The sequence below is a fragment of the Triturus cristatus genome, chromosome 7 (assembly GCF_964204655.1).
Source record: "Triturus cristatus chromosome 7, aTriCri1.1, whole genome shotgun sequence".
Taxonomy (NCBI): Eukaryota; Metazoa; Chordata; class Amphibia; order Caudata; family Salamandridae; genus Triturus; species Triturus cristatus.
Window position 1 is genome coordinate 942,824,035 of NC_140590.1, and position 26,910 is coordinate 942,850,944.

General features: G+C 42.5%; 1 protein-coding gene across 2 annotated transcripts in view; it reads right to left on the minus strand.

Annotated features, from left to right (window-relative positions):
- The window catches only part of GFPT2 (glutamine--fructose-6-phosphate transaminase 2), a 74,835-nt gene that overhangs the window by 42,831 nt on the left and 5,094 nt on the right, over window positions 1–26,910 (minus strand). For both annotated transcript variants that reach the window (XM_085617931.1, XM_085617930.1), the window contains exons 2-4: window positions 9,764–9,871; window positions 9,158–9,256; window positions 709–834 (exon numbers count right to left, since the gene is read on the minus strand). In XM_085617931.1, coding sequence (XP_085474057.1) covers window positions 709–834; window positions 9,158–9,256; window positions 9,764–9,871 — 333 coding nt within the window. The remainder of the gene's footprint in view (window positions 1–708; window positions 835–9,157; window positions 9,257–9,763; window positions 9,872–26,910) is intronic.

Here is a 26,910-nt window from a genome sequence, read left to right on the forward strand (position 1 = left end):
GAAGGCAGGAAAGCAAAATCTAATGAAAACTGTTAACAATAGTGAAAATCAATGAGAACGGCTACCAAAATATGGCCTACATTACTCAAATCCTTACTAGTAACATCTCTGCCATTCATTTGTTAAATACCCTTTTGTTGTATATTGTTTCTAAATTGAAAAGTACAAAAAATATCAAAAAGAGAGCATGAATTTTATTCAAAATAAATCATAAATAAGGCTTTTCAAAGAGGACACGGGGCTTGGAGATAACATATGCAATAATTAAAAAAAGAAAACACCCAATACATCATGGTGAAATTGCAATCATGCAAATACCCGGATAACAAAAGCAGGTTCACATTATGTGAATATAATCAATTCTCAGAGAAGAACAATGTTCCAAATATCAAACTAAACTTTAAAATTATTGTGTTGCATGCATAAACAATTTTTATTTTTCATACCATAAATGAAAGTCAGCAAGACAGAATGTGGTAATGAAAATGGAAACTGAAATGCCAGTCTCTGAAGCAATTTACCATTTTTGTAGTTTAAACTGCAACAACTTTTTAGCGTCAGATTACATTTATTTTGGGCTTAGGTTCTAATTTATGTATCTCATACAGAAAAGTGTTTCTTAAAATGCATCATTTGCAAATATTTATGAAAACATCTATGTGGATTTTTTCACATTCAGTAAAGATCCTGTTTATATGATGTACATACCATTGTTTTTATCTGAACGTTGAGGATGGCTGTTTACAGCATTGGGGACTCCGTGTGTGGCCCAGCGAGTGTGGGCAATCCCAAAATGTGTCTTGAATTGTGCCTCCAAGTCCATGCCATCTTGTTCTGTATTAAATATAGTGGTTTGCTTAGCAACATCATGTGTACAATGTTCTGAAGTTCATTTAAGAAAACCACATTTATTAAAAAAATTTAAAACATTAGTATAATCCCAAATGCACCAAAATAGCAAATTGTGAGATCTAGATTTCGACATTGGGCTTGTCGTATTGTACCAATTCGCTTGAAAAGTAGATTGTGTTTGATGATATTCGTCAAAGTCGAAGCTGTGGCCAAGTTGAGGTAGTGAAAGAAAATCAGTTATTATAAAGCATGTTTCAAACTTGTGCTAACGTTTGAACCAAATGTGTTGTAAAAATCTGTTCTTGAAAAAGAAAATTATATTTTTATTTTAAAGTACATTTTTTTTTTTTTTAAATAAGGCCCAAATTTGCAAAGGTTTGCACTGGCCCTTGTGCTGTGCAGATAATGTTATATATCGTACAGTAGATTAGTGCTGCTTTGCATCAGTTAACAACCTATGAAAACCCTTAGTAAACTTGTGCTTAGTTGTTTTCCAACTAAGTGTTTTTTCCACAAATAGTGTGACGTTTCTAACTAAAAGTTTCTCATTGTCATAACTTATACATGTGAAGTATGCACTACTCCAAGACGTGCAATACACATGCACAATTTTGCTCTACGTGTGTACTGCGCGACGCATATGCATTATTTATGCATATGTCAGTTCCATGTGCTTGTGCAAAAGTGGGCATTCCCAGCGGAGCATCAGAGGGCTCACAAATGAAAAGTAGGTTTCCATCTACAAGTAGTAACATATGCTATTCTCAAACATTGAGGCATGCACTGCACACACTTTTGCAGGCCTTTGACAGATGCACAAGGATACAAAACAGGCACATTTCGATATGCATGTTTAATGCTTCAGTAAGTGACTGTATGTGTGTACCAAAAGTACCAACCTACATATATAATTGCACAATTGAAGCATAATTTCTGTATTGTGTGGAATGCATATATAAAGTAACCAAACACATTTGCGGCTGAGCCCCAGTATTTACATTTTTTCAGACTATCTTTGGGGTTTATCCGCAAAGGTAATAGTTCAGAAGACTAAATAACACAATGACTGACTTATACTTTGGTGGTGCATAGTTTACTAGTGGGTGTGTGAAGAAGTGGATAAATAGGAGCCTCTGCAGCCCTTTGTGAAAGCAAGAAAGCGTTCTAGTGTCACAAAAGCAGCGGGTGGACTCATGTCGCTTATTAGACATCGCTTATGAGAGCCAGCACCCATGCACATCCTTAGCATCACCTTCTTTTTACATGGTCCACTGCCACTTTAGCACCACAACCCTCCTCTGCACTCTATGCACACTGTCCCCAGAGGTCTAGACAGATCCCTTCCCAGCCCCCATTTTCTGGCCATCGCATGCTTTATCGTTCCTGTCATTTCTCAGCCACAGGATGTCCTTCCCTTCATAGACGAGACATTCTACAAATAGCAACCAACCCAGTTGTACCATTCGCATATGGAGAACTTAGCATCTGCGAAGTCTTATGCAGTCTGAAAACTTTACTCAGCATCCAGAAGCTGAAGTTCCCGAGCCCGGGTCACTTTACAAGTGAAGGTTTACTTGTGTCCCCTCTACGGGCCCTCATGAGGTTTACTACTTTTTGGGTGTTGGATGTTTAAATCCATTCCCTTGTGACTCAAACATAAAACATGCATTTGATAACGTAGGCACATATCTGCAGTGTTTATATATTAATGATATTTGTGTGGCACAGATCTTGCACATGCGCTGTGGAGCTCTTCGAATAGGACAGGAAGTATACAAAATTAAGTCTGAGCAGGGCCGGACTGGCTGTAGCGGGCACCGGGCAATCCCCTGGTTCACTGCACGGGTGGGGGCCGGTTTTGGGCCCCTGGGGGCCGTTTTTGCTACAGGGCCATTTTTCCGAAAACCAGCCCTGGCAAAGAGCTTGGTGGCATCACCCGGAGGGGGAGGCGGGGGGGGGGCGGCCGAGCACTTTGCCACGGACGGTTGTGGTTCCCAGTCCGGCCCTGAGTCTGAGTAAACAATAGCGCTAAATGTTGAGGATGTGGTACTGTGAATGCAAAGAGTAGATGTTGAAAAGGGGAGTAATATTGGTGATCTAGAATGGGAATGCAATTTCTTGTTTGATTTGCAGACTTGGGAAAGAATGTTAAACTTTTTTTTTACAGTCAAGCTTTTTCCTGTTGAAAACCATTTTTTCCAACAAATCGCACTCCATTTAAAACACACACCCTAAATAAAGTGGTTCCATAGGCATTGTGTCACCCACATTATGAACTGTTTTTGGCAGAATACTTAATTCCTACACTAAACCTGGGGCACCTAGACACAGAACACTACCCCTTTAAATGCTGTTAATATTGATAAAATCGATGCCAACGTTTATAATGATACATTCTCATGTAAGAACGAAATCACATCTCTATTATCAAATTCACCCGTCATGAACTCTCCATCAACCCCTACTCAGAAATACGTGGTCAGGCAGGCACTGAGACCTAGGCTGAGGTTATTGATTGCCAGGTCACAGGTGCGGATGCACGTAGCCGGCAGACAAACGCGTGAACAGAAAACTCAGGTAAATCCCTCAGATAGGTGCAGCGACACTACAATGGTCCAGGGAGATTGGCCCCAATAAAGCACATATGGCCGGAGGGTTGCATGCATTCCCAAAAACACAAAAAAGTCAGATGCCATATGAAGGTAGGAACACACAGCCAATCAGGACACAGCACACACAGCACACGCAGTGATCATGTACCCCTCATGCCAGACATCTGGACACATTACCCACTGGTCCCAAGTGTGTCTACACAAGGACCAGGCCAACCACAGTTATTATCAGGGGCCGTATTTATGACTCCAAAGACAAGGCCCTTAATATTTTACCTCAAAAATATCCACAGGCACACTTACGATACCCAAAGAAATGTATAAGACCTTCTTCAGATTGATTGTACTTTGAGACAGTCCTCAGAACTGCCTCTGTATCTGTACTCCTGGCCAAAGATTTTAATTAAACCAACTGTTCTTGTTTTGCCAACCCCTCTTGTCTTTTGTTTTTTTCAAGGTAAATTCATATTCGAGCAACAGTGTGGTCACCTTACTTTCCCTGCATATCCATGACATTTTTTTGCCCTTCCAAAACTATATATTTTTTAGGCGAAACGGAACTTGGGCCGTTTGTCTGTCGAACAGGTGATACCATTGATGTACATGGCTGATGGTAGCCTGCACGTGTTCAAAAAAGTATTGCGGCAACATGCTCTGAATAAAGATTTCACTGATAGGATATACCAACCAAACCGAATGCCAGTAAAGTTCAAGAAAACCTACTTTCAGGGCTCACATGGTTTGAACTTAGACTCAGGCTGTCTTCGCCAACAGCATTTGAGAGATCGCTGCTGTCTTGTGAAGACTCTTTTCAAACTCCCAGACTCTCAAGTAAGGTGGGCCGAGGAGCTCCTTGCTCAGACACCGATTCAGTGCACACCCCCGCTGCTGTTGAGCCTGCCCTGTTCACGTTTCCTGTACTACCCTACACAGTGAGACAATGCAGCATAAGGGTTGTGCTCTGATGCAATGCTGCATTCCAGAAAATTACTATGTTTTATGCACGGTTAGAATGCAACAAAAATGTAGAGAGCTTACTACAAAACATGCATAGTAGTTTATATTTTAAAGGTAGACATGAAGCGCTGGGATGCCCTCGGGTAGCCATGCGCTATACAAGTGTGTATTCATTCATTCATTCATTCATTCATATAGGCTCGTTTATCTGACTCAGGGCGATTGTGTTTTCTGCTTTTTAGTTCTGAACATTTTGAAAGCCTTATTTTTGGTCACTCTCGCCAAAGGTATCGGGGGAGTGTGGACGCAAGCAGCTCATACGTCATTCAGTTAAAACTGGTCATCGACATCTGGTACAAATATTTAACAGACTTTTTACTGGCGAGAATTTGGAGAACCTCTGTGACAAGGTACTTTTATTCATACGTGCTAAATGTTGGCTATAGTATTGTGTTTACATTAGAAAAATTAAATAGGCACCGCCGGTGTTCGGTTCTTTGAGGGAACTCAAAGTCGGAGCTAGGCTAGAAGGGGCTTTTGCATCCAGACAGACTCAGGATTTTTATTTTCTTAATAAAAAATAAAGATGAAAAAAAACATGAATGTGTATATAGCATGGAGTTAGGGATGCTCTTTTCCCCTAATTTACTAGCGGTGCCCGGGCTTCATTCCATTCATTTGTTCTATACATAGCAGGAATCGCAGAGGATGTCTCCGAGCACTCATGTTGTCGAGCCTCGAGCACAGTGAGGGAGTGAGGCTGCTCTGGCATGCGGAGCGGCAGGAATCCTCTCACAAGGAGGGAAAGCATCATTCGCACTGATCATGCACTCTCTCGCTTCTCAGTGTCTGTCTCACCCAAAGGAGAACCCTGCAGCAAACTACAAAGAAGGGAACATTCTAAAACGTGTACACAAGGGACATGGAAAATGAGTGGCAAGCAGTGTAGGTTGCCAGCAGGGCCGGACTGGGAACCAAAACCGGCCCTAGGTGCCATCAAATTTAGTTTTTGGTCGGAGCTAAAGAATGGGAGCTTTACACAAAAATGTTCATGAATCTCAAACCTTCGCAGGCACTAAATTTAGTATGCGCCATGTCAGCCAGAACGCTTTCAGGGCCAACATAAAAACAAGGGGCGTATTCACAAAAATACGGTTGTGAGAGGAAACGCGCCCTTGACAAACATGGTATTTTTTAGTCTGCAGAACGTGATTGAAAATCTAGAAAAGCAGGCTGGGGAAGGGCAGTCCGGGGTGGAGTTTGGGGATTAGGGGAACAGTATTACACAGAATGAGAGTTGCTGGGTTGAAGTCTGGGGATTAGAGCATGGTATAACAAAATGAGAGAGGTGACCGAGTGGAGTCTGGGTATTAGGGGAACAGTATTACACAGAATGAGAGAGGTGCCCGGCGGGCGTCTGGGGATCACGGCATGGTATAACACAGAATGAGAGAGGTGCCTGGCTGGCGTCTGGGGATCAGGGCATGGTATAACACAGAATGAGAGAGGTGACGGCGGGGTGGAGTCTGGGGATTAGGGGAACAGTATTACACAGAATGAGAGTTGCTGGGTTGAAGTCTGGGGATTAGAGCATGGTATAACAAAATAAGAGAAGTGACCGGGTGGAGTCTGTGTATTAGTGGAACAGTATTACACAGAATGAGAGCGGTGCCGGGGTGGGGTCTGGGGATCAGGGCATGGTATAACACAGAATGAGAGAGGTGATGGGAGTGGAGTCTGGGGATTAGGGCATGGTATAACACAGAATGAGAGAGGTGCCTGGGTCGCGTCTGGGGATCAGGGCATGGTATAACACAGCATGAGAGAGGTGCCCCGGTGGCGTCTGGGGATCAGGGCATGGTATAACACACAATGAGAGAGGTGACCCGGTGGCGTCTGGGGATCAGGGCATGGTATAACACACAATGAGAGAGGTTCCCGGCTGGCGTCTGGGGATCAGGGCATGGTATAACACAGAATGAGAGAGGTGTCCGGGTGGCGTCTGGGGATCAGGGCATGATATGACACAGAATGAGAGAGGTGCCTGGCTGGCGTCTGGGGATCAGGGCATGGTATAACACGGAATGAGAGAAGTGACGGGGTGGAGTCTGTGGATTAGGGCACGGTATAACACAGAATGAGAGAGGTGATGGGGTGGGGTCTGGGGATCAGGGCATGGTAGAACACAGAATGAGAGAGGTGACGGGAGTGGAGTCTGGGGATTAGGGCATGGTATAACACAGAATGAGAGAGGTGACGGGGTGGAGTCTGTGGATCAGGGCATGGTATAACACAGAATGAGAGAGGAGACGGGGTGGAGTCTGGGGATCAGGGCATGGTATAACACAGAATGAGAGAAGTGACAGGGTGGAGTCTGTGGATTAGTGCACGGCATAACCCAGAATGAGAGAGGTGATGGGGTGGGGCCTGGGGATCAGGGCATGGTATATCACAGAATGAGAGAGGTGATGGGAGTGGAGTCTGGGGATTAGGGAATGGTATAACACAGAATGAGAGAGGTTTCCGGGTGGCGTCTGGGGATCAGGGCAATGTATAACACAGAATGAGAGAGGTGCCCGGGGTGGCGTCTGGGGATCAGGGCATGGTATAACACAGAATGAGAGCGGTGACAGGGTGGAGTCTGGGGATCAGGGGAATTATATTACACAGAATGAGTGAGGTGCCCGGGTGGCGTCTGGGGATCAGGGCATGGTATAACACAGAATGAGAGAGGTGCCCAGGTGGAGTCTGGGTATTAGGGCATGGTATAACACAGAATGAGAGCGGTGACAAGGTGGAGTCTGGGGATCAGGGCATGGTATAACACAGAAGGAGAGAGGTGACAGGAGTGGAGTCTGGGGATTAGGGCATGGTATAACACAGAATGAGAGAGGTGACAGGAGTGGAGTCTGGGGATTAGGGCACGGTATAACACAGAATGAGAGAGGTTTCTGGGTGGCGTCTGGGGATCAGGGCATGGTATAACACGGAATGAAAGAGGTGCCCAGGTGGCATCTGGGGATCAGGCCATGATATAACACAGAATGAGAGAGGTGACGGGGTGGAGTCTGGGGATTAGGGCATGGTATAACACATAAAGAGAGAGGTGCCGTGGTGGAATCGGGAAACATAGTTTACAAAGCTATCAGAAAAACGCAGTGCCCTTACAACGCAGACACTACAATGAATGTTTTGTTACCACGCGTCCCATTACAACGCAAGTCATAACAATGACTTGCTTTAGGGAACTCATTGTTGAATTTTAGATCCAACACCTTCCCTGCTGTTGCACAGACTGGAGTTGGAATAGTTAAATATACGATTCCAAAGTGAAGCACTTCCCTAAAGCAAGTCATTGTAATGACTTGCGTTTCAATGACTTGCGTTGTAATCGAACTCGCGGTGACGACTTGTTCATTGTATTGCCCGCGTTGTAAAGGCATGCGTTGCAAAGGTATGCGTGAATACGTGGCCTATTCGGTGGAGTCTGGGGGTTAGAGCACGGTATAACACAGAAAGAGAGAGGTGCCGGGGTGGAGTCTGGGGATTAGAGCACAGTATAACACAGAATGAGGGAGGTGCCAGGGTGGAGTCTGGGGATTAGGGCGCAGTATAACACAGAAAGAGAGAGGTGCCGGGGTGGAGTCTGGGGATTAGGGCACGGTATAACACAGAATGAGAGAAGTGAAGGGGTGGAGTGTGGGGATCAGGGCATAGTATAACACAGTATAGGAGATGTGCCGTGGTGGAGTCTGGGGATTAGGTAACGATATAACACAGAATAAGAAAAGTGACGGAGGAGTCCGAGGGTTAGAGCAAGGTATAACACAGAATGAGAGCAGTGAAGGGAGTGGATGGAGTCTGGGGATTAGGGCATGGTACAACAGAATGAGAAGGGTGACGGGGAGGCGTATGGGGATCAGGGAGCACATGTAGTTCTGGCAATGGTGCGCATGGTGGAAAGGAAAATTTCTGGGGGACGAAGGAAGGTTAAGACAGCAGGAAGTGACAGCAATAAGTGATTGCGTAGGACATATGCTGCGAAAGGGAGTCTCTTACAGTGGATGGCTGATAAGGGGCAGAGGTCCACCCTGTTGCCTCTCACTGTCTCTCACAGCCAAAGGAATGGCTCCCCATTGCTGCAAAGGTCTTCAGAAACCTTCCTCCTTTTCAAACATTACATATTTTGCACTTTGCCAAGATCACAAAGTTTTTAAAAACATGGTTACTGTGCATGCGCCTAATATACAGGCCCTCAGAAGCCCACATGCCAATGTATTGAACTAAATTGCACCACTTAATTAGGGGAATAGAAGGATTTGCAGAACTGATACCATACTTTTCTACCCCTCAACAGCAGTGGACATTCCCATGACAGCCTGAAGCTCACCAGGCCTGTAAGTGGCCATGACACTGTCTCTTTGCATACCTTTGTGATAAAGGAATGCATAACACCCTTGTCCCGCCCAACAGTACACATTTAGCACCTAAAGAATTTGCAGGTAAAAGCACAAATTGCACACCAACAGCTCTGCAGATGTAGCTTGCTAAACAGCTTTTGTGAAAAATGTGCTGTTTCCCAACTCTTTTTGTAGCTGTAAAGATGGCAAAAGTAAAATGTTGTGAATCCGGCCTAAAGAGTACGACCCTATGCGAGTTTCTATTTTTCCTGCTCTGGTGGCCCCGCAAAGGAATGGCATGTTACGCTGTAATACTAAACAGATCCCTCAACTTACTGTATAGCTCCTCATCCAGGGCCTTCACTTTCCCTTTTTTCTTGATGAGCTTTAAGTGCCTTTCTTTGTCTTCATGGTTGTTACCATCAACTGCGACACCTAGAATGCAAATAGCAAATTCAAAATCCCTTTTAGACAAACAAATATGTATTTTCGAACTTCTAGAAAATGTCTAGTCTGCAACTGAACTCGAACCCGATCATATTTGGGCTCATAGGTTTGTCTATATGCAGGACACATGACCTTGAACGTCACGAAGGTCATGATTCAAGCACAGGTTGTATTGTCTTCAGTGGGACTGCCTGTAAGTTCCACTGCTCTGAGTTTATGTCCCATCTAGACCTATTGACAAGTTGAAGCATCTAAATGCACTCACACCTCAGCATGAGACAAGGGCCTGATTACACAGTCCTTTGAAAGCATCTGTATTGAAAGGGAGCTCTCAAGAGCAGCAGATAATCTGTGCAGGCGTAGGGGCACACAAGGGAGCACGCACACCGCAGGAGGACTGGGGCTATATACCTCGAGCATGGAGTGGCCCTGGTATCATGGGGCGGGATACTCCTCTTTCTTTGACTGAGGCGTACCAGAAGTTATTTCAAATACCTGCAGAATCGTATCCCCTGTACTCCAGTCTTTCCAGGCCTGTGATCAGGGTTTGAAAGATCTCTTTCCTGGTGCGGGGCACGTTGTAGTTCAAGTAAGCGAAGATTCCTGTAAAAGAAGAAGGGAAGCAAGAACTCATTTCATTTGTTTCGAAATCTACACACACAGATTTGATTTTAATCACAAGATCCAGAGATATTGGAATGTGCCATTATTTTAAAAACTGAAGTGGAGTAAAGTTTCAAAAGAGCTGTACAGGTTATTCCAGAGAGCTTGGCTTCACTTCAAATCAAGTGGAATTATGGGCAATAGTTCGAAATACTAATTACTAGTACCTGAGGCCACCTAAGCCAATTAATTTTAGTCAATCACATTGAGAAAAAGATTCATGATCTGGCCATCTCGCAGCACCTAGCAACCTATGCATATCACAGTGCACAGAACCCTTTGAGCTGTATATGATGTGCAATTCAGGCACAACGCAAAGAAAAGGGATGTGTGCAAAGAGGAAAGCACAAAATCGATCTTTCAAATTTAAGGAATGGGATTTGGCTGCTCACCCCACTGCATGAGCGAATGCCGGGATGGCGGCCTGCCAAGGGAGGAAGAACTCTGTCTAAGTATTCTCTTGAGTGCTGGGATTACACCACCTATCCCTCAAACACTGGTGTCACAATTGCCACACAAATGGAATATTCCAGAAGCTACATCTGGGGTAAGCAGGCATCTGTCCATTGTCCTACTTCCTGACTTTAGAATACCAAGAGATGTCTCTCTTATAGTCAACCACACGCACACACTGGAAGCTAGTCAAAATAAGTAGGTTGCACTTTGTAAACGATTACCAGCTGCCATTGGAAATTTGTAACCATTCAATGGTACCTTATAGCATTTCATTTCCAAGTAACATCAGTATTGCCATCTGTTGGCAGACAGTGGTACTGTAACCCTTTGCCTCTATGTAGTCTCAGTGTTTTCACTGTAACTTCAGCCATCGTTCTTTGTGGGATGTCTGTGAGCACTTCTGTTGCATCTCATATTCACTATCACCTTATTACAATGCCTAATGCGATATTTCAAATTTACTATGATGTCATCAATGGTGGGATTTTTGTTATCATCCATGAGGTCATGAGCGGTGCATTGTGAAGTTAATGATAGCTGTCTTGTTGTGTATTTATGTCAAAACAACAATACAGTCCCTTCAGCTTCTACAATGCATTTACTTGGTAGTGACATCTTAAACATCTATAAATATTTCAGTATGTCTTAGTGTACATGATCTGTCTCTAAAACATGAAATTGATGAAAATGAATTATGGCGAGACTGTAGAATTGTGTATAGCCTAATGAATAGTCAACATAATCCATTTGATCGTGTGTATGGTCAATAACACTCAATATCATAGATCAGCTGAATTCAGTGTCAACAATTGTTTCAACCTAAAATCCAGTATTCATAAGCACCAAAATAATAATGAAAGATGATTTGCCAATCACTTCATATAGAGTCATCATCAGGAACAGTGCTTTGGTGGTGGACAGAGAGTCAGTGAAGGACCAAAATCTCAATAACACAACCTCTATTTTATGTCGAGTTGGCTTTCTTTCTACAGCTCCAGCTAAAAGTTCTCTAGATAATGTGCAATAGGAAAAACCATGTTGAGACTCTCCTTATAACTCACTGCATCAATCAATTTCCATATATTATATATATTTATTTTATATAACATACTCATGCCAGAAAATGAAGCTTCAAAGTTGTTAGAAATGAGGTTTCTCGTTGGCTGTTATTCACCTAAGCCAGGTAGAACCCACCACTCTAGTCATGGTAAGGGAGTAGCAAACCCAAGATAACCCATGTTCACCCCCTTGGTAGCTTGGTACGAGTGGTCAATCTTAGCTCAGAGGCAATGTGTAAAGCGTTTGCGCAACACACTCACGCCAGCGACACAACAAATGAACCACAAAAAAGACTCCACACAGTATCATATAACACTATTTTTATGTATTGCTTATAAACGTGGACTAAACTCCACTAAAGGCAACTGTCAAAACATCAAAGTTAGTGCAATAAGCTAAAGACTTATATGTTGCACACATCATAAAAACACCATCACTGTACATATTTAGCACCACTATTCCAAACATACCAAACATGGTAACACTACTCCTTTCAGATCAGAAATTAGCACTATCAGCATTTAATTTACAGGCCCGTGGTATATGGGATACCACTGTACAAGGGACTTACAGGTAAAATATATATGCCAAACAAATGCAAGCCAATCATACAATGTTTAAAGGAGAGAGCACATTCACTGAATAGCAGTGGTAAAATGGCTGGAGACCTAAAATCCACTAAAACAGGTCAGAAAAAAACACACGAGTAAAGCAAAAAGTTTGGTAACAACCCTGCAAAAATGGCCAGGTCAAACACAAGTGCATACAAAATAGGATAACAACGCAACATTAAAAAAAAAAGAAATTAAACAGAGTCAGCCAAGTGCAATAATAGAACCAAACAGGCAAATAAGGGTACCAGACACTAAACATATTCTTTCAGCTTACACTTTTGAAAATCATAATACACAACACATTTATAGGTAGAGCACACAAAAACGTTAACATTTTACATTACATGCGATATATAGGGATACATGAAATAGAGACAAGTGTAGCAGAAGAACCATAAAGGGTGCTTTAAAATGTGAGATTAAGAAAACATATGTAGAATAACATTAATACATATAAATGAAGTTGCCCTAATGAAACATGCTTAAAAATTGAGTTTATGCTAAAATATAGTCGTTTAGTAATATGAGGCCTATTGTTAATATGGAACATTTGGAAAAAAATGGTGCAAAATATGTAAACAATGAAGTATAAGCTTGATGTTTTACAGAATGATAACAGGGACGTGATAGAATATGAAAACATTCAAACGAGATCCGAATTTTGAACTTTGGAAAACGTGCATTTATGATATTAATACAAAAAAATTAAGTAGTAGGATATTTTTAACATTAGACATTTCATGTAATAATATTTGTGAAAGTTTATACACTATATGTGAATTGATTTATATTCATTACAATTAAGGTAGAGTTAAAGCTTATTTCATTTAACTATGCGATGCTAACTTTAAGGCCTTATTTTTTAGGTGCTTTTTCCCTGGTATTGACCTTCCCCTGATTGAAATCAAAGATTCGTTCTATGCCAAGATATAATGTAATTTATTTGGTCTGAACTCTGCAGTCCCTTGATATAATTCACTTCTTTTGCAAATGTGCACAGCAAAATGTTCCTGTGTGAATAGAATGTTAGCTATGAGCATAGGCTGCAACTTTTTATTTCTTTTCAGCAACGTTAGGCCGATGTGGACTTGCAGTTTTGTTTGACCAGCATGGGAAATTAGCTTGATGTTTCAATTATTTTAGATGACATTGTGTGACCATAATTTATGTGATGGTCTTTCGATGGTGGTGTGATGTTACGCCACAAGGACTTTACCAAAGGATGTATAAGAAGAAGAAACCCCAAAGGAGGAGCAACGCAGATACCATTTGTCCTTTTGCACAGACAGCTTACAGACTTTCCTTTTGAAATGTTTTCTGAAGCAAGCTACATTGCATTATGGATGCTAGTCGATTTTTGAACTTTTGCTAACTTGAGTGCCTGGTCTATGCTGCAGTCTGTGGCACACGAACCAATTTTCATGCCAAAGCTTTCTTAGATCTTATTCATGCTTTGCTTATGGACTTGTCCTTAATGGACTATAGCTGAAGCATTTCCATCCCCTTAGAAATTGAGCTGTTAGTCTACAAATTATCCTTCTGCCTTTTTGAAAGTCGAACTCTGCAATTCTGTGGCTACTTTTTGATTTGAAACACCTGCTTAAATGCTTGGCACAGTTATTAAAGGTGTGATATTTCCAACTGAGAAACTTAAACAATTGGTGATTGTGTTGAACTTTGCATCTCTAATGCAATAATCAATATATTCTAAATCTGCCTGAGCCTATTATTGAGTCTTGTTGATTTGTCATTAGATCGTATTGATGATTTAAATGCATTGTAGAAAGAATCAGCAAGCCCTGACAGAACATCAGGTGTTGCCTCTCTTATTTTGTGTAGCGACTGCAGAGTTATTGGTATGTATAATTCTTACCCGTCTTAACTTCTTCAGAAGGTTGGGACTTCCAGTTGTTATTCTTTATATTTACAGTATGGTCTTGAGAGCAGTGTATCTAAATTTTATTTATAATTTGTGAGTTGGCTGTCAATTAATGGTCCTCATTGGCCAGCTAACAGAGAGTTTAGACATCCTAATTTCCACCCCTCGTATCAGTGGAGAAAGAGTCATCAGAGGATCATTGCCTCTGAGGCAAATTAATTAAAATTGAGCATCTATTCATAAAGGGCCAAGTACAATTAGAGGAGTAAATTAGGGTAAAATAATTAGCAAACAGAACCAAATGTGTAAGTAAGTAAAGCAAATTTAAAAAGCTTCAGCTGGATCACCAGAGAGTACAGCATTCCACAATCCAACTCCAACTATGATCGACTGCATGCCAGCAACTTTGTGCACTTCATCTAGTGGGAACTAATTTATGACCGAATACTCAAAGTAATTCTCTAGTATCTTGCTTGAAATGGCAACTTTACATCAAGTAATTTAGGCTAAACATCTGCAGTGATTTCCATGCCGAATCAAGAATAATCTGCTTAACTGGAAGTCAGCCTAGAGGCCTGTGATAAGCCAAATGGTCACAGATTTTAAGACCGCACACAAATCGGATTGCATGTATTTTTATACTGCTTGTAACTTGTTTAGATTGCTCTGAGTTGTATTTAACTATACTATTAAGTTGTACAGTAATCCAGAAAATAACACCAAATTTATCAAAAGAATAATATGTGATGTCCATATTCATGGAGTCATCTTTGAAAGATTAAACACATGGTAATAAGTGCCTTAGTAGCAGCGGTAATGGACAAAGACAAGTCAGTACCTGACAACCCTAGTTCCTGACTGACTGGCTGTGAAGTGCTACTGTGTTAAATGGACCAGAACCCTACATCTGTTTTATTGGCATTGATACTTAGTTGATTAATAGTCATCAAGTGCCTGGTTTCACTAAAAGACAAGGATTTTCAGAGAGTTATCATACAGATTCAACAGAATGTCGGAAATGTCTGCAAATACCTCATACCAAAGACCATGGGCCGTAATTCGGCCTTCAAGGGACTCCTATGGAAGTTGAATAGTAAGGGTGACAGAGCAGAGATCAGGAGAACTCCACAACAACGATAGCAGGAGTCTGATCTCAACTTACCCGGTTGGACCCGGCGCATGAAATATTTCAGATTGGCCATAATCAAACCACATTTGTTTTCAAATGTTTTGTACAGATAATCAAAGAATGCTAACGTTGTTAATAAATAAGAAACACTCTATCGTTATGAAAACGCAACTTAAAAATAGCTACAAAGCTGCATAAAAGGAAACCAAGCATTATGATCCTTTGTCATTGATGCGTTCTAGCGACAAGAAGATTTTCAACAGGCCGAATGTCGAGTGGTTTTGGAAGACCACCAGAAAACAGACATTACACAATAGGGCTCGAATGTAGAAGTATGCAGCAAATCAGTGGCATCTCTAGAAGTGAATTTTCAGGGAGGAACAAATTGGACCACGGATCAAAACTGGTACGGTAACATACAGACTATATATATATATATATATATAGATAACAAGAATCATGCAATTTTCTAATCCTGTGGTCCAGGGAAAGCCAGGCCTCTTCCAGATAAGAGAATGGCCCTGGGGACAACGCCGACCGATGGCAGGCCCCTAAGGCAGGAGCTAGCCGGTTCGGGCTGGTATCGGGCGGCGCCAGCAGTGGCGCCACATTTTCAAAAAATTTCGCTGGCTGGACGCTCGTGATCAGGATTGGCCAGTGGGGGCAGCCAGGCGAGGATAAGAATGGGAGGGCCTCCCCACCTGGATTACCTGTTTTCTTTGCCTGGCTGCCCCTGACAATGACCTTGTTGCTGCCACGCGCCTGTGACCGTGCCCCCCCCCCACTTTGTGTGGCCTGCTACTGCGTGGGATCGCAGCTTAGAAGACGCCTTTTGTCCCACCCTCCCATCCCCTTAGACAGCATCTTTTTCTCATTGGGGCAAGGAAGGGGTCAGGTCGCGGGCGGGGAAGGAGTCATGTCTTGGTCACAAAACAGGTGGACAACCTTGGAATCAGTAATTGAATTGCAGGCGAATTATGAATTAGGAAGCCTCTGGCTTAAGAACCGGGGCCTGGGGTTGCCGTAGGGGTATAGAGTAGGGGTTGGGACTCCCGCTACAGCGATTGTCCCAAGCCTCTCACGATGCTCCATAACAGGGCCCTGGAGGATGTTGGGGGATAGCGTCTGCGCCAGGGGTCCAAGGTATGACCCGGTTACCCAGACCCATCCCCATTGGGTGCCATGGGGGATTACCTTCTTGGGTTGGCTCTGGCACGGTGGTGTTGGGGGCTCAGTTTCTTTGCTGGCCCACGCTCGCTCTATCTTGAGGGGCAGGTGAGTTCCCCTTGTGATATGCAACTTGTGGTATGGGGGACCACAGTCAGTCCCGAATCATTTTGAATGGTCAATGCCTTGGTGCCTGGAGGGTGGCCAGTCATGACTCCTTTGAGGAACTCTTGATAGGAATTGACATTTATTAGTTCTCCCAAGATAAATGTCTTGCTGTTCCTATTGTAAATATCAATTGAAAAGTTTGGGTAATCGAATAATTTTGTTGATATAATTGTCATGTTGTGTTTATGGTGAACGTAATAAATATGGCCGGAGAATTGTATATTCTCTAACGCATCCATGATGTCTGCGTGTCTCTATCTCCTCCCAAGGAAAATTCTTAGTTGGGAGGGAGGGTTAATTGGGGTAGGTCTGGGGCCGGTCCCGCACCTGTGCATGGATGATATATTTCTCTGGTTCCTCAAACGTGCAAGCAGGGTTTAAGTGGCTCTATCACACTGTGAATTTCTTATAGCTTTGCAGTGTGGCGCAGATCACCACAACTAATTGGCTACAAGAGCGCACAGTCATTCAGCTTAGCTATTTGTGCCTTCATCACAAAAGGTAGCCCTCCACCTTAAACTCAGCTAGTTGCTCATGCAAAGAGGATACATGTGCACTGTCTAACGAGGGTCCCTGCGTTCACTATCCACGCGCTCCACTGTTAGCGGCTTCAGAAAACCAGGTTCGTATTTTTAAAAGACGCTAACATACTGCCCCACTATCAAAACTTGCGAAAGAATTATAGTCCAATAAGAAGTGTCTTACTATAAAACGTACATCTTAATAGGCAAGCTGCTGCCTAAAGTACAACTTCTCACGCAGCAACAGTGAGACAGCCTAGCCAGCTATCCTGTGTAACCACCAGTCGGAAAAAGATGGCTGCATATTTTATTTTCACCACTCGGCTCATCACTTCACTTTTATTTTAGACATTTTACTCTCCTCGCTTAAAAATGCAAGCCACCACTGTGGGTCTTATGAGTGAATATCTGGCTCCAGAGGAGACCCCTTGAATGCGCCTTTACAATGAGGCCCCTGTGCTGTGATTGTTAAAGGGGCCTTGTGTTTGCATGACGTGGCTGGGCTGCTGCCTGTGTAAACCAAAGGTTTCGGGAACCCTTGGGGAATATTTTACTCAACGTTATCGTTTCAGGCTGAGCTGAAACAGACCTTTCTGCACATTCTTTGTAATAAGAGAAATCAATCTTACATTTATGGTTTTCAGTGGATGCCTTTTGAACAGCGCGATTTTATGTGAAATTGCAATACTGTATGTTTTTGGGAATCCGCTTTGGTTGAAATTAAATCCAGCACAGGCATATTTACCAGGTTTTAAAATCCAATATATTTAGCCAGCAAGTACTCCCGTTTCATCATCTTAAAGTATATGTTCACCTTTATGGTACACAGAGATTAATTTAAGGTTTGGGGCAAGCGGGGCATCAGACATAAACTAGCAGATAGTGCTCCCGGCAACTTATTTAGGGGTGGGACAACTGCTTGGTCCCAGACTGCAGCCTCTGCCGTTGAAGACCTCCAGCTGGTGACCCCCTCCACCACAGGGCCGTGTCAGTTCACCCCCGACCCCCCAAAACTAGGCCTACCAATGTATTAAGACATGTTTGTGAAGGCCATGTAAACTATGGCAGTCAAATACATGAACAAGCATTGGCAAAGCCAATAGATCTTGCGTGTATAATAACAGTGGCAACAGAGGGGAGAGGAGTTGGCCTAACACCTAGGGCAGTCAAACTTGAATCTGGGGAACCGGGTTCGAGTCTCGGCAATGATGCTCAACATCCTGTGATTCTGAGCAAATCACTTAATCTCCCCGTGTCTAACAAAAATGAATGTGGCTGCATGTAACGCAACTGGTGCTATGTAAAGCGATCTGATACACAATACCTTCGGGTCAAGTTTGCACTACATAAAACTCCATACATTTTTTTTTTTTAAATGTATTGACTTTCCCAATGCTTGTTTATAAAGTATAGTTTAAACAAAAAATGTTAAAAACTAAAAAAATCGAAAATACTACAGGAAAAAACAAACACATATCTTAAGGTATCTTAGAACTGTACATAAGATTCACTAGTTTGTATCTTCATAACTGGTATAGTTTATTTTTCAAATACTTTTCAATTGTGAAATGAATTAAAAAAGAATAAAGATTTTTTCAGGATTCAAAGGATCACGCTTCCCAAGTCCTAATTTACTTTCCACAGAACCCATAATTGAAACACATGCAAGAGCCATTTGGTGCTCTGCAGTAGCCCAGGGAGCAGATATATGGGCCTCAGTAGATGAAACATATCATTTTTAGTCTTTCTAAGTATTTTCTGCCTCAAACTCTAGTTGTGTGAGTGCAGTTTATATCCTTTCCCCCAGCGCCGTAGAAGCCTTAGTGTGCCAAGGCCTGAGCTTTCATAGATTAGGTGGAATACACGAGATAAAACAAAGAAAATCATTATTGTCTGCTCCTAAGTCATACCCTGGCAAAAATATAACCGTGTTGCTAATTTTTTCCAATACAAGCTGGGAGGGCTTGGAAGCAACACCGAGAGTACTGTGGCTTGTGTTTGAGGGGGAAGCAGCACACAAATGAGAGAGCTAAATAACACATGCACTCTCATGGGTGCAGCAAGAAAAAGAAAAAAGCATTTCCCGGAATGTGAGCATGATACAAGTGCTTCTATCAGAAGGATGCTAAAGAGGCTGTGTTACAAGAGAGGAACAAGCCAAAGAAGAGGGAGGCAGGCCTTCGAAGAAGAAGCAAACACATGAGAGTGATAACAAAACCAACCCATGGTAAGCAGTAGGTGGGGTGTACGCCCACTGTGAGTTTGTTGGCACGTGTTACAAGTGTGGATATACACGGTAAAATGGGCAGAGTGATTGTAACTGCATTTGCTAGAAAATGTAGGCAATTTGTTGATGGAACAGGCAGGATATTTTGATTCATCACATAATTTACAGCTATTGCACCAGGAGTCACTTTTTTGTTTTTTACGCTCTACGTGGTGGGGGGTAATATTTTGTCCCTTGTTAGTGCTGTATTGCGAATATCCCAGAAACTGTGCATGTACAAATGCTTTTTCTAAGTTGCTTTTTTAGCACAAGGTAAGGGAAACCTCTTCTTTTACACCTTCTCCAGTGAAAAGGGATTTACTGCCTTAAGAGAATATAATCTCCACCTCTGATCGTTTCCCAGGTGGGTCCCAGGTAGTTTGTGAACATCCTGTGTGCATACCCACTTTTAGGTTATTCACGCCCTGAATGATCACTCTCCACTTACAGCAGTAGATAAGGACACAGAAGTCTCTGTGTGGGTGAACCTGTGCAGAAGTGCATAATCAACTTGTCTGAATCTGAAAGTGGCTCTATACTCGTATATTAAGCTTTTTGTGTAACTAGGTCTTTTTTTCAAAAACTGAAGCCTGTACGTGATATTTTCTCTTGGGCTTAATTCATAAAAAGAGTAGTAGGTCGACATAAACACAGAACATCAAGAAAAGAGGGAATCTTCACTTTGAGGCAGGGGCGTAGCTTCGGAAGGAGGCGGTGTTTGGGGTGGTAGACCCCACTAAACTGTATTATGTACTAAATAGATGGGTACAAGTGCTTTCAGTGGGGTGTTGTTAAATGTGTGTCAGATTTTACCTGGTATTTTTACATGGCCACACACACACACTCATCTCTGTATTGAAGGCCTTCAAAAATTAAAAAAATGTTGATTAGTTTGCAAGCGATTGTGTTTTAAGTACCCCTAACAATCCACACTCTTTTCCCTTTCCACTGATCCCCCACCCCCCTGTCCTGCTTCTCATACAATGTATTTTAGCAAGCCATGCCAGCGAGATTGTTAGGAAATCAGAAGCTCGCACACCCCAACCCCCCAATCTTACTAACCAAGCTACACCTGTACCCTGAGGTTCACTGCTTGACAAGGGTACAAATGTACTCATTTTAGGAGCTCAGATATGAAAGAATTATCTCGCCTTGGCAGGTGCATGTTTGCTGCTTCACACCTTATTTCCAGTCTTAAACAAAGCCATATGTCAATCTATGTTTGAAGCTCAAGTGAAAATTATTATTTCACCTCAGATCTTGTGTTCCAGGCTTTATTCCTATCGCTCAGCAGTACCTACTGGAGGTGTATGAATATTGAGTCATTAACACTCATATAAACAGTCTTTTTCTACATGAAGGTTTGACCACTCTAGTCAACTTTAACAGTACACTTCTCTCTCCGATTAGAGAGTTGTTTTTACATGAAGACGTTTCATCACCAGATATTGAATCCTTCTCTGCTTTAGTGGGAGTGATTTCTTATTTTACTCACATATTGCATTATCTTCAGAATATGCCAATTAAACAAGTAACGAGGTTTGCACATAAGCTGAACTTAGGTGCAAACGACTTGAGTTATGAATGTTAATTCATATTTATCATTCACAGAACATGAAGTTACACTCAGAATGGATTTACTCATACATAAAACCAGACTAGAATGATCTAGTCATGACATAAAGATAAGTGACTTATTGGAAATATCCACATATTAGTGGTTATTAAAAGGAGCGTGCCCAAGCCTACTTGTTCGCATTATTTGGACTTTTGTCTCTGGATCTGGTAGTCTTAAGGGCAAGTGTGATAGTTACTTTAGAGAGAAGATTTCCAACTAGGGCTTGATACTTTAGGCTCATTGGTGGTCAGAGGGAGTCATGTTGTTGTTAGGCGAAGGAAGGTGTTAGGCGACATTGATGGACATGTGCAAGTTACAAAAGAGGCCAGTTAGTATGTTTTTTGGGACTCCTCATCTTCCCCTTACAGTGACATTAACTATAGTCCATTAAACAGGCAGGGGCAGCTTCTCCACCAGGGCGGAGGAGCGTCACCCCACTGCTTTCTCACAACTAACATTTTATGTTTCTGCTTCTCGCACTGAGAGAAAGGAGAAGGGTTTGGTTGGGGGTGGGAGGGTCTGCTCTAGGGCAGAGGAGGAGTGGCTTGCCCTACTACTGAGAGCGCTGACTGTTTGGTCGGCCCTAACCAGTCATGCGCACTCTGCCTTTTCTCCATGTCGGCTGCATGCAGCCTAAATGGAGAAAATGGCCTCTCCATAGACGCCTGGCTGGCCGGAGTCCCGACCAATCACAACGCTGCCATTGCAGTGTTGTGATTGGCTTAGGGGAGGGGAGCGAGGCTGCCTGCTTCCTGTTCCAGGACAGCAGACGTGACACGGAACCAGGCCAGCGAAGGTAAGGTAACTTTTTTAAAAAATGTATTTTAATTTTAAATTAAACCCGCCGCATCCCCCACCCGCGAGTCATGCCGGCCATGACTGGAAACAGGATCTGAACATTGTCACACCAGAGTGCAAAATTAGCTTTCCTATACCGGTATAACTGTGACCAGCACAGGGTGGGAGTAGTGCATTTGTTAAAACCACTAGTGGCTACTGTGGACCTACTGTTGGGTGGAATGCTCCGCCTAAGCCACTTGAAGTAGGTAGGGAGGTTTCATGTGCTATTTTAACTGTATATAATGTTGCTGTAGCTAGAATAATTTGGACTCCGTTTTGTTCTTTTTTCTTTCATTTCACTTTAAATATTTTCATCGTATTGTTGTCGTAGCTCTGTAAGGGGCAGTCCCTATCATCCTTTTACCTGCATGAGGGAAGGCCCCATTGCTTTATTCCCTTCAGTGTTGTGGGCTTTCTTTAGTTTGCCTTTCCGCATTCAGTGAATATGCGCTTTTGTGCAATTTACAGCACAGATCTGACATCACTCCACCAACCAGCTCTGTATGATATGCAACACTGCCATCATACTCATCTGCCTGAGGTGTGCCAGGGCCACTATTAGTCTTCAATTCTTTTTATGTCTTCTATCACCTCCTCCTACTGTTCCGCCTCACACACTCCCTTGTTTTCCCAAATAAAAAAGAGGAAATACCCAGGACTTGCAGCGAGCTATTTGCATAAATAAATGTGTGTGTGTGGGGGGGTTAAAGTTACACTGCTTTGCGTTGGTTTGAATTAGAGCAGTACTGAATGTTTTGTTGTGGGCAAACCTCCCTGCAGTATGAAAGCACCATCGTTCTTTTGTTTAATGGAAAATAAAAATGCTGTGCATTTCTGTGAAACTAAAATAACTAGGTGTAAGCTGTTTGCTGGGTATACAGATATAATTTCGTTGTTTTTCTGTGATTTAGGTTATAATGTGATTCACAATTTTGATGTTGACTGCTAAACACTACATCAGAAGCCTGGGTAATCTAATGAATATTCCAGAAGGAAGCGCAATGGTGGCTGCGAAAAAATTAAAAGTTGTCCAAGTCAAATAAATATGCTTTGATCTCCAAAAATCCTTATGAAAATCCGTAGCAGTCATGTAGTAAAAGAAAGAACGTGCTGTATACAGTTGTTAGAGTGTTTGGTCCTGCAACTTTCTTTCCTTACTTTTCGTAAAAATAGGGGTGGACAGAATGTGGAATTGCCGGAATTTGGCGACTCCGGTTACTCTTGAAACGCATCATCCGGCCAATATCTACCAATTATCGCGTGGCAGAACTTTTTCTAAGCGAGGCTCCAGAAATACAAGCAAGATTTGGCGTCGCCTACTGCGATTTTCTAACGTGGCCATTTACAGGCAGCCGCAAGCGATTACGGTCAGAGGACTGCTTCTTGAGTAGATTTGCTGCATCTCATGTATATTGTCTACTCGAGCTGCAGCAAAATCAACTCGAATGGTTGCCCGCTTTTGTGCACTGCATGGTGCCGTTTGTGCAAATTTTTCAGCACTGCTTGCGCTACTGGTGCTAAATTAGTGCAACGTGCATATTTCTGCCTGCTGGTGGAACTCTGAGGAGTTTCGCAGAGTTTTTCTGTAACTACACGAAATTTCATGAAGGGAAACTCCAAGAGTTCCGCCTGCCCCCTACTTCAAAGGGAGCAGAGTAGCTTTTGGTCTCTATGCCAGGGCTATATATTGTGCAATGTTTTACTCACAGAGGTAGTTTGTTTTTTTCCATGCTAGCATAATGGTTCGTCTTTTCCAAAAGTACTCACCCTAAGCATTTTGCTTCGAGAGACAAGACTTACCCAGCATTACCAGCCAATTATGGATTTCTCTGCCAACTGAAAGACTCATATTTACCTACATGTTTATAACTGAAATGTTATGAAACCACATCATAAATGCTGCATTTTATTATATGGTTTATTTGACTGTGGATAAAATACACCGACCCCTTTCGACTACAGATCTCGAATCAAGAGAAGATGTCTTAGAGCTTACAGAGCTCTGAGGCGGTAAAAGCCTGAATTAACCTTAACAGCTCCTGAGGATATCACAGCCACAGTCAGAGGTTGTGCAATGCGGTCAAGAGAAAGCACGAATCCCATTAGTTAATGGGAGAACGCAGCCCCCCAGCCCCAGCTGGAATCACGGGTTGGAGTATGTTGTCATCAGTTCTCTGCTGAACAGGATATGCTTGCATGTATCCACTCCATCCAACAGGCCATCTCCATCAGGGAGGACCTGGCTTGCAATGTATATTTGCATTGACTGAGCAGTAGGAGCATTTCCTCAAGGAGCACTGTACATTGTGTACATTGCATCAGGACAGCAGTACCAGGTCAGTGTCAGTTTTGGTGGGAACATGTAGAAGAGGAGGCAGGTATAACTGATGGAAGATGGGACAGTAAATGGAGCAATCATTCACAAGCCGCGTATCGTCAGGGATAAGGGGAGCGCATGCAGTTAAAATACTTTGTGCAGTTGGTCATCGATGTGAATCTAGGTAGAGGCAATATTCTTTGAGAGAGGGCTTGAATCTGGGAAGCAAAGTGACTGAGTGCTGGCCGATGGGAAGGGCGTTCCAGAGATGCGGTATCACAAAGAGGAAGGACCCAATGGGGATGCTGCAGCTGATATAGGTTTAGGCATTGCAAGGACATTCTAACTGGCTGAACTTAAATGTACAGACATGTCGACTGAAGATAACACATTGGTACGGGATGCTGAATGCATCTCTAGAACGAGAAGGAGCTCTGCTGCAGTGCCATGTGATCAACCTCAAATTATTGTAATATTCTGATTCCAAAGGCAGAGAACAGGCCTATCTCAGAAGCAATATTTTCTCACAGAATGTGCTGATTTTCTAATGGTTCAAAGTTAATATACTGAATCTTATGATAACTATATTAGGACATACTATACGCGCAGGCAATGTCAATAGGTTTGATCTATAAATGAAAGTGCCTCTTCAGTCAGTGGAGAGTTTAGACGTACAGTAACACATGACACTTACACCTTGTCACTCATCCGTTCACTCCTGCACTCATATGGTCACTCAATGATTCACTCTTGCTTTGAGCCACTCACCCATCCAGGACAAAACACACACATAACTCAACACACATTGTTTGTTTTTATTAATTGGAATTATATATGCTTTATATTGTAAATTTGGTGTCACAGTTGCAAGGATACGGAACTTATGTTGTTCTTGGGACTTTTGCCTTTCATTTCCTACCCACTAATCGGAATAGGGTATGGTAGATTCACGCGATATATATGCTGTAGCTGTTTTCATTACAAAAGACCACCTTTCTATTGTTTTAATTGCACTGGATATATTGTCACGGTCATCAATAAAGTATGTATAAAAAAAAAACACAACACACATAGGGAAGATCAATTAAAAGTATAAAAGTTAAAAAAACAAAAATGATGTTGCCCAAATCTGGTGGGCGTATGTTTGCAATAAAAAAATAAGAAAAAGGTTAAACATAGCAGCTGGTGGCAATCTTGGAAATGGTACTGTCATAATGTATAGACGGAGTACTAATAATACACTCTTAAAGGCCTATTTACATATGCTTTTCACAATAAATATGCCAGCCCTACTGCCTCTGTTATAGCTTTTCTTAATAAACAGATCACACCACTGGAATCTGTCAGCTTTTACCATTGAACCAATCAGAATACCACAAAGCAACTTCCGGTAATTTCAAAATCACAAATATGTATAAAGTTATATTTGTCGTAACATTATACAGTCACACTGTCTAGTACAATAATCTGAGAGATTCCATGCAACAAATTACCTGTCCAAATGTTTCATCACAGTGTAATTCCAACCCACCCTTAAAAGCCTATTGCCAGGCTCGGAATGAGGGACCAAAAGCAGTCTTGTAAAAAAAAAGCTCAAACTTGCCCACTCTTTATGTCTCTTTGCACAGTCACTCTCTTTCCATCTAAGCATTCTCGCTCGCCTTCTCCTCTCTCTCTCCCTCCTCTCTGATTATTTTCTATCTACCTCCCCCCTTCCTCTCATTCTCTCTCTCCTGATGCCACCCTGTGACTGCTGCAAGGAACCTGGGGATCTAGGGGAAGTGACGCAAGCATCATGAGTGGCCATGGGCTCTCAAAACCAGCCTCCAAGGGCTCCAGCCCACTGGGGAAATGCCTTGTGGGGTACAAAGGGCTGTCTATTGCCCTTAACGTATGCCCAGAGCCTCTGGAATTATGCCGCAGAAGAGCCTCAAATTATGCGGCTGACTAAATTTGAGGCAAGAAAAGCCTAATTATGCAGCAAAATGAAGAACTTTTTTATAGTATTACTTCATTATTTTGTCAATTTTACACATGTTAATACTGTATGGGCAACATTTCCCCCCATTAGTGCCAGTTTAACAACCAAATGCAGAAATAAGCAACTGAAAGATGACCAGTTAACCTTTGTGGAGGGTCTTCTGCTGCACACTAACACGTCACAGCGTTTTAATCTTTTGATCCGTTTCATCTTGAGACATTTTTAAAAAATTCAATCTGCAGATTCTGCAGCAAATGATGGATTGTGTGACAAACGAGGCAAACCCATAATTATGCAAAAAAAGAAAGAGCGGTGGTCACAGAATAGCATGTTCCTTTCTCAATAAATAAGTCAGGCCTCCTGCCTTAAGCAGTACAATTATTTCATAATAACCAGACCAGCCTAGATCATTGGCTTGTCAGCATAACTAACTCAGACCTATTGTATTTAGCACAGCTATTCACAGAAAACAAGCCGTGCAATGCAATAACTCTTGTCAGTGGATGCTCACACCTACGGTTTCAACTAATTGAAATTTTGATAGGTCTTGATGCCGTAAACATATTCATTGACGGGCTGAAGCCTCTGCCATTTATCCCTTGCAATAATACTTGTTTTTATAAAGTGTCTGCTGTGACAAACGTATGGGTTAAAGGTCACAGGAAACAATGAGACTAAGAGAAGTAAGCGCTTCCTGCATGGTTGGTGAATGATGCTCAGGAATGCTACACTCCCACAGCTCATGACCACAGATGCGGTCTACACTTTCCCAGTGCGTGTCCTGGAGGCCTAGGGTTCGAATCCAGGTATGGCAGACTCAGACGCTCATCCTTCAGAGGTCGGCATATTGATTATCTAAAGTTGGGTCATAGTAACTAACATCTGCTAAATACGGAGTTTAGGAACAATACAAATGCGGCACGGAGTGTTGTGTACAACAATCCCATTTCATTCTTGACCTTCA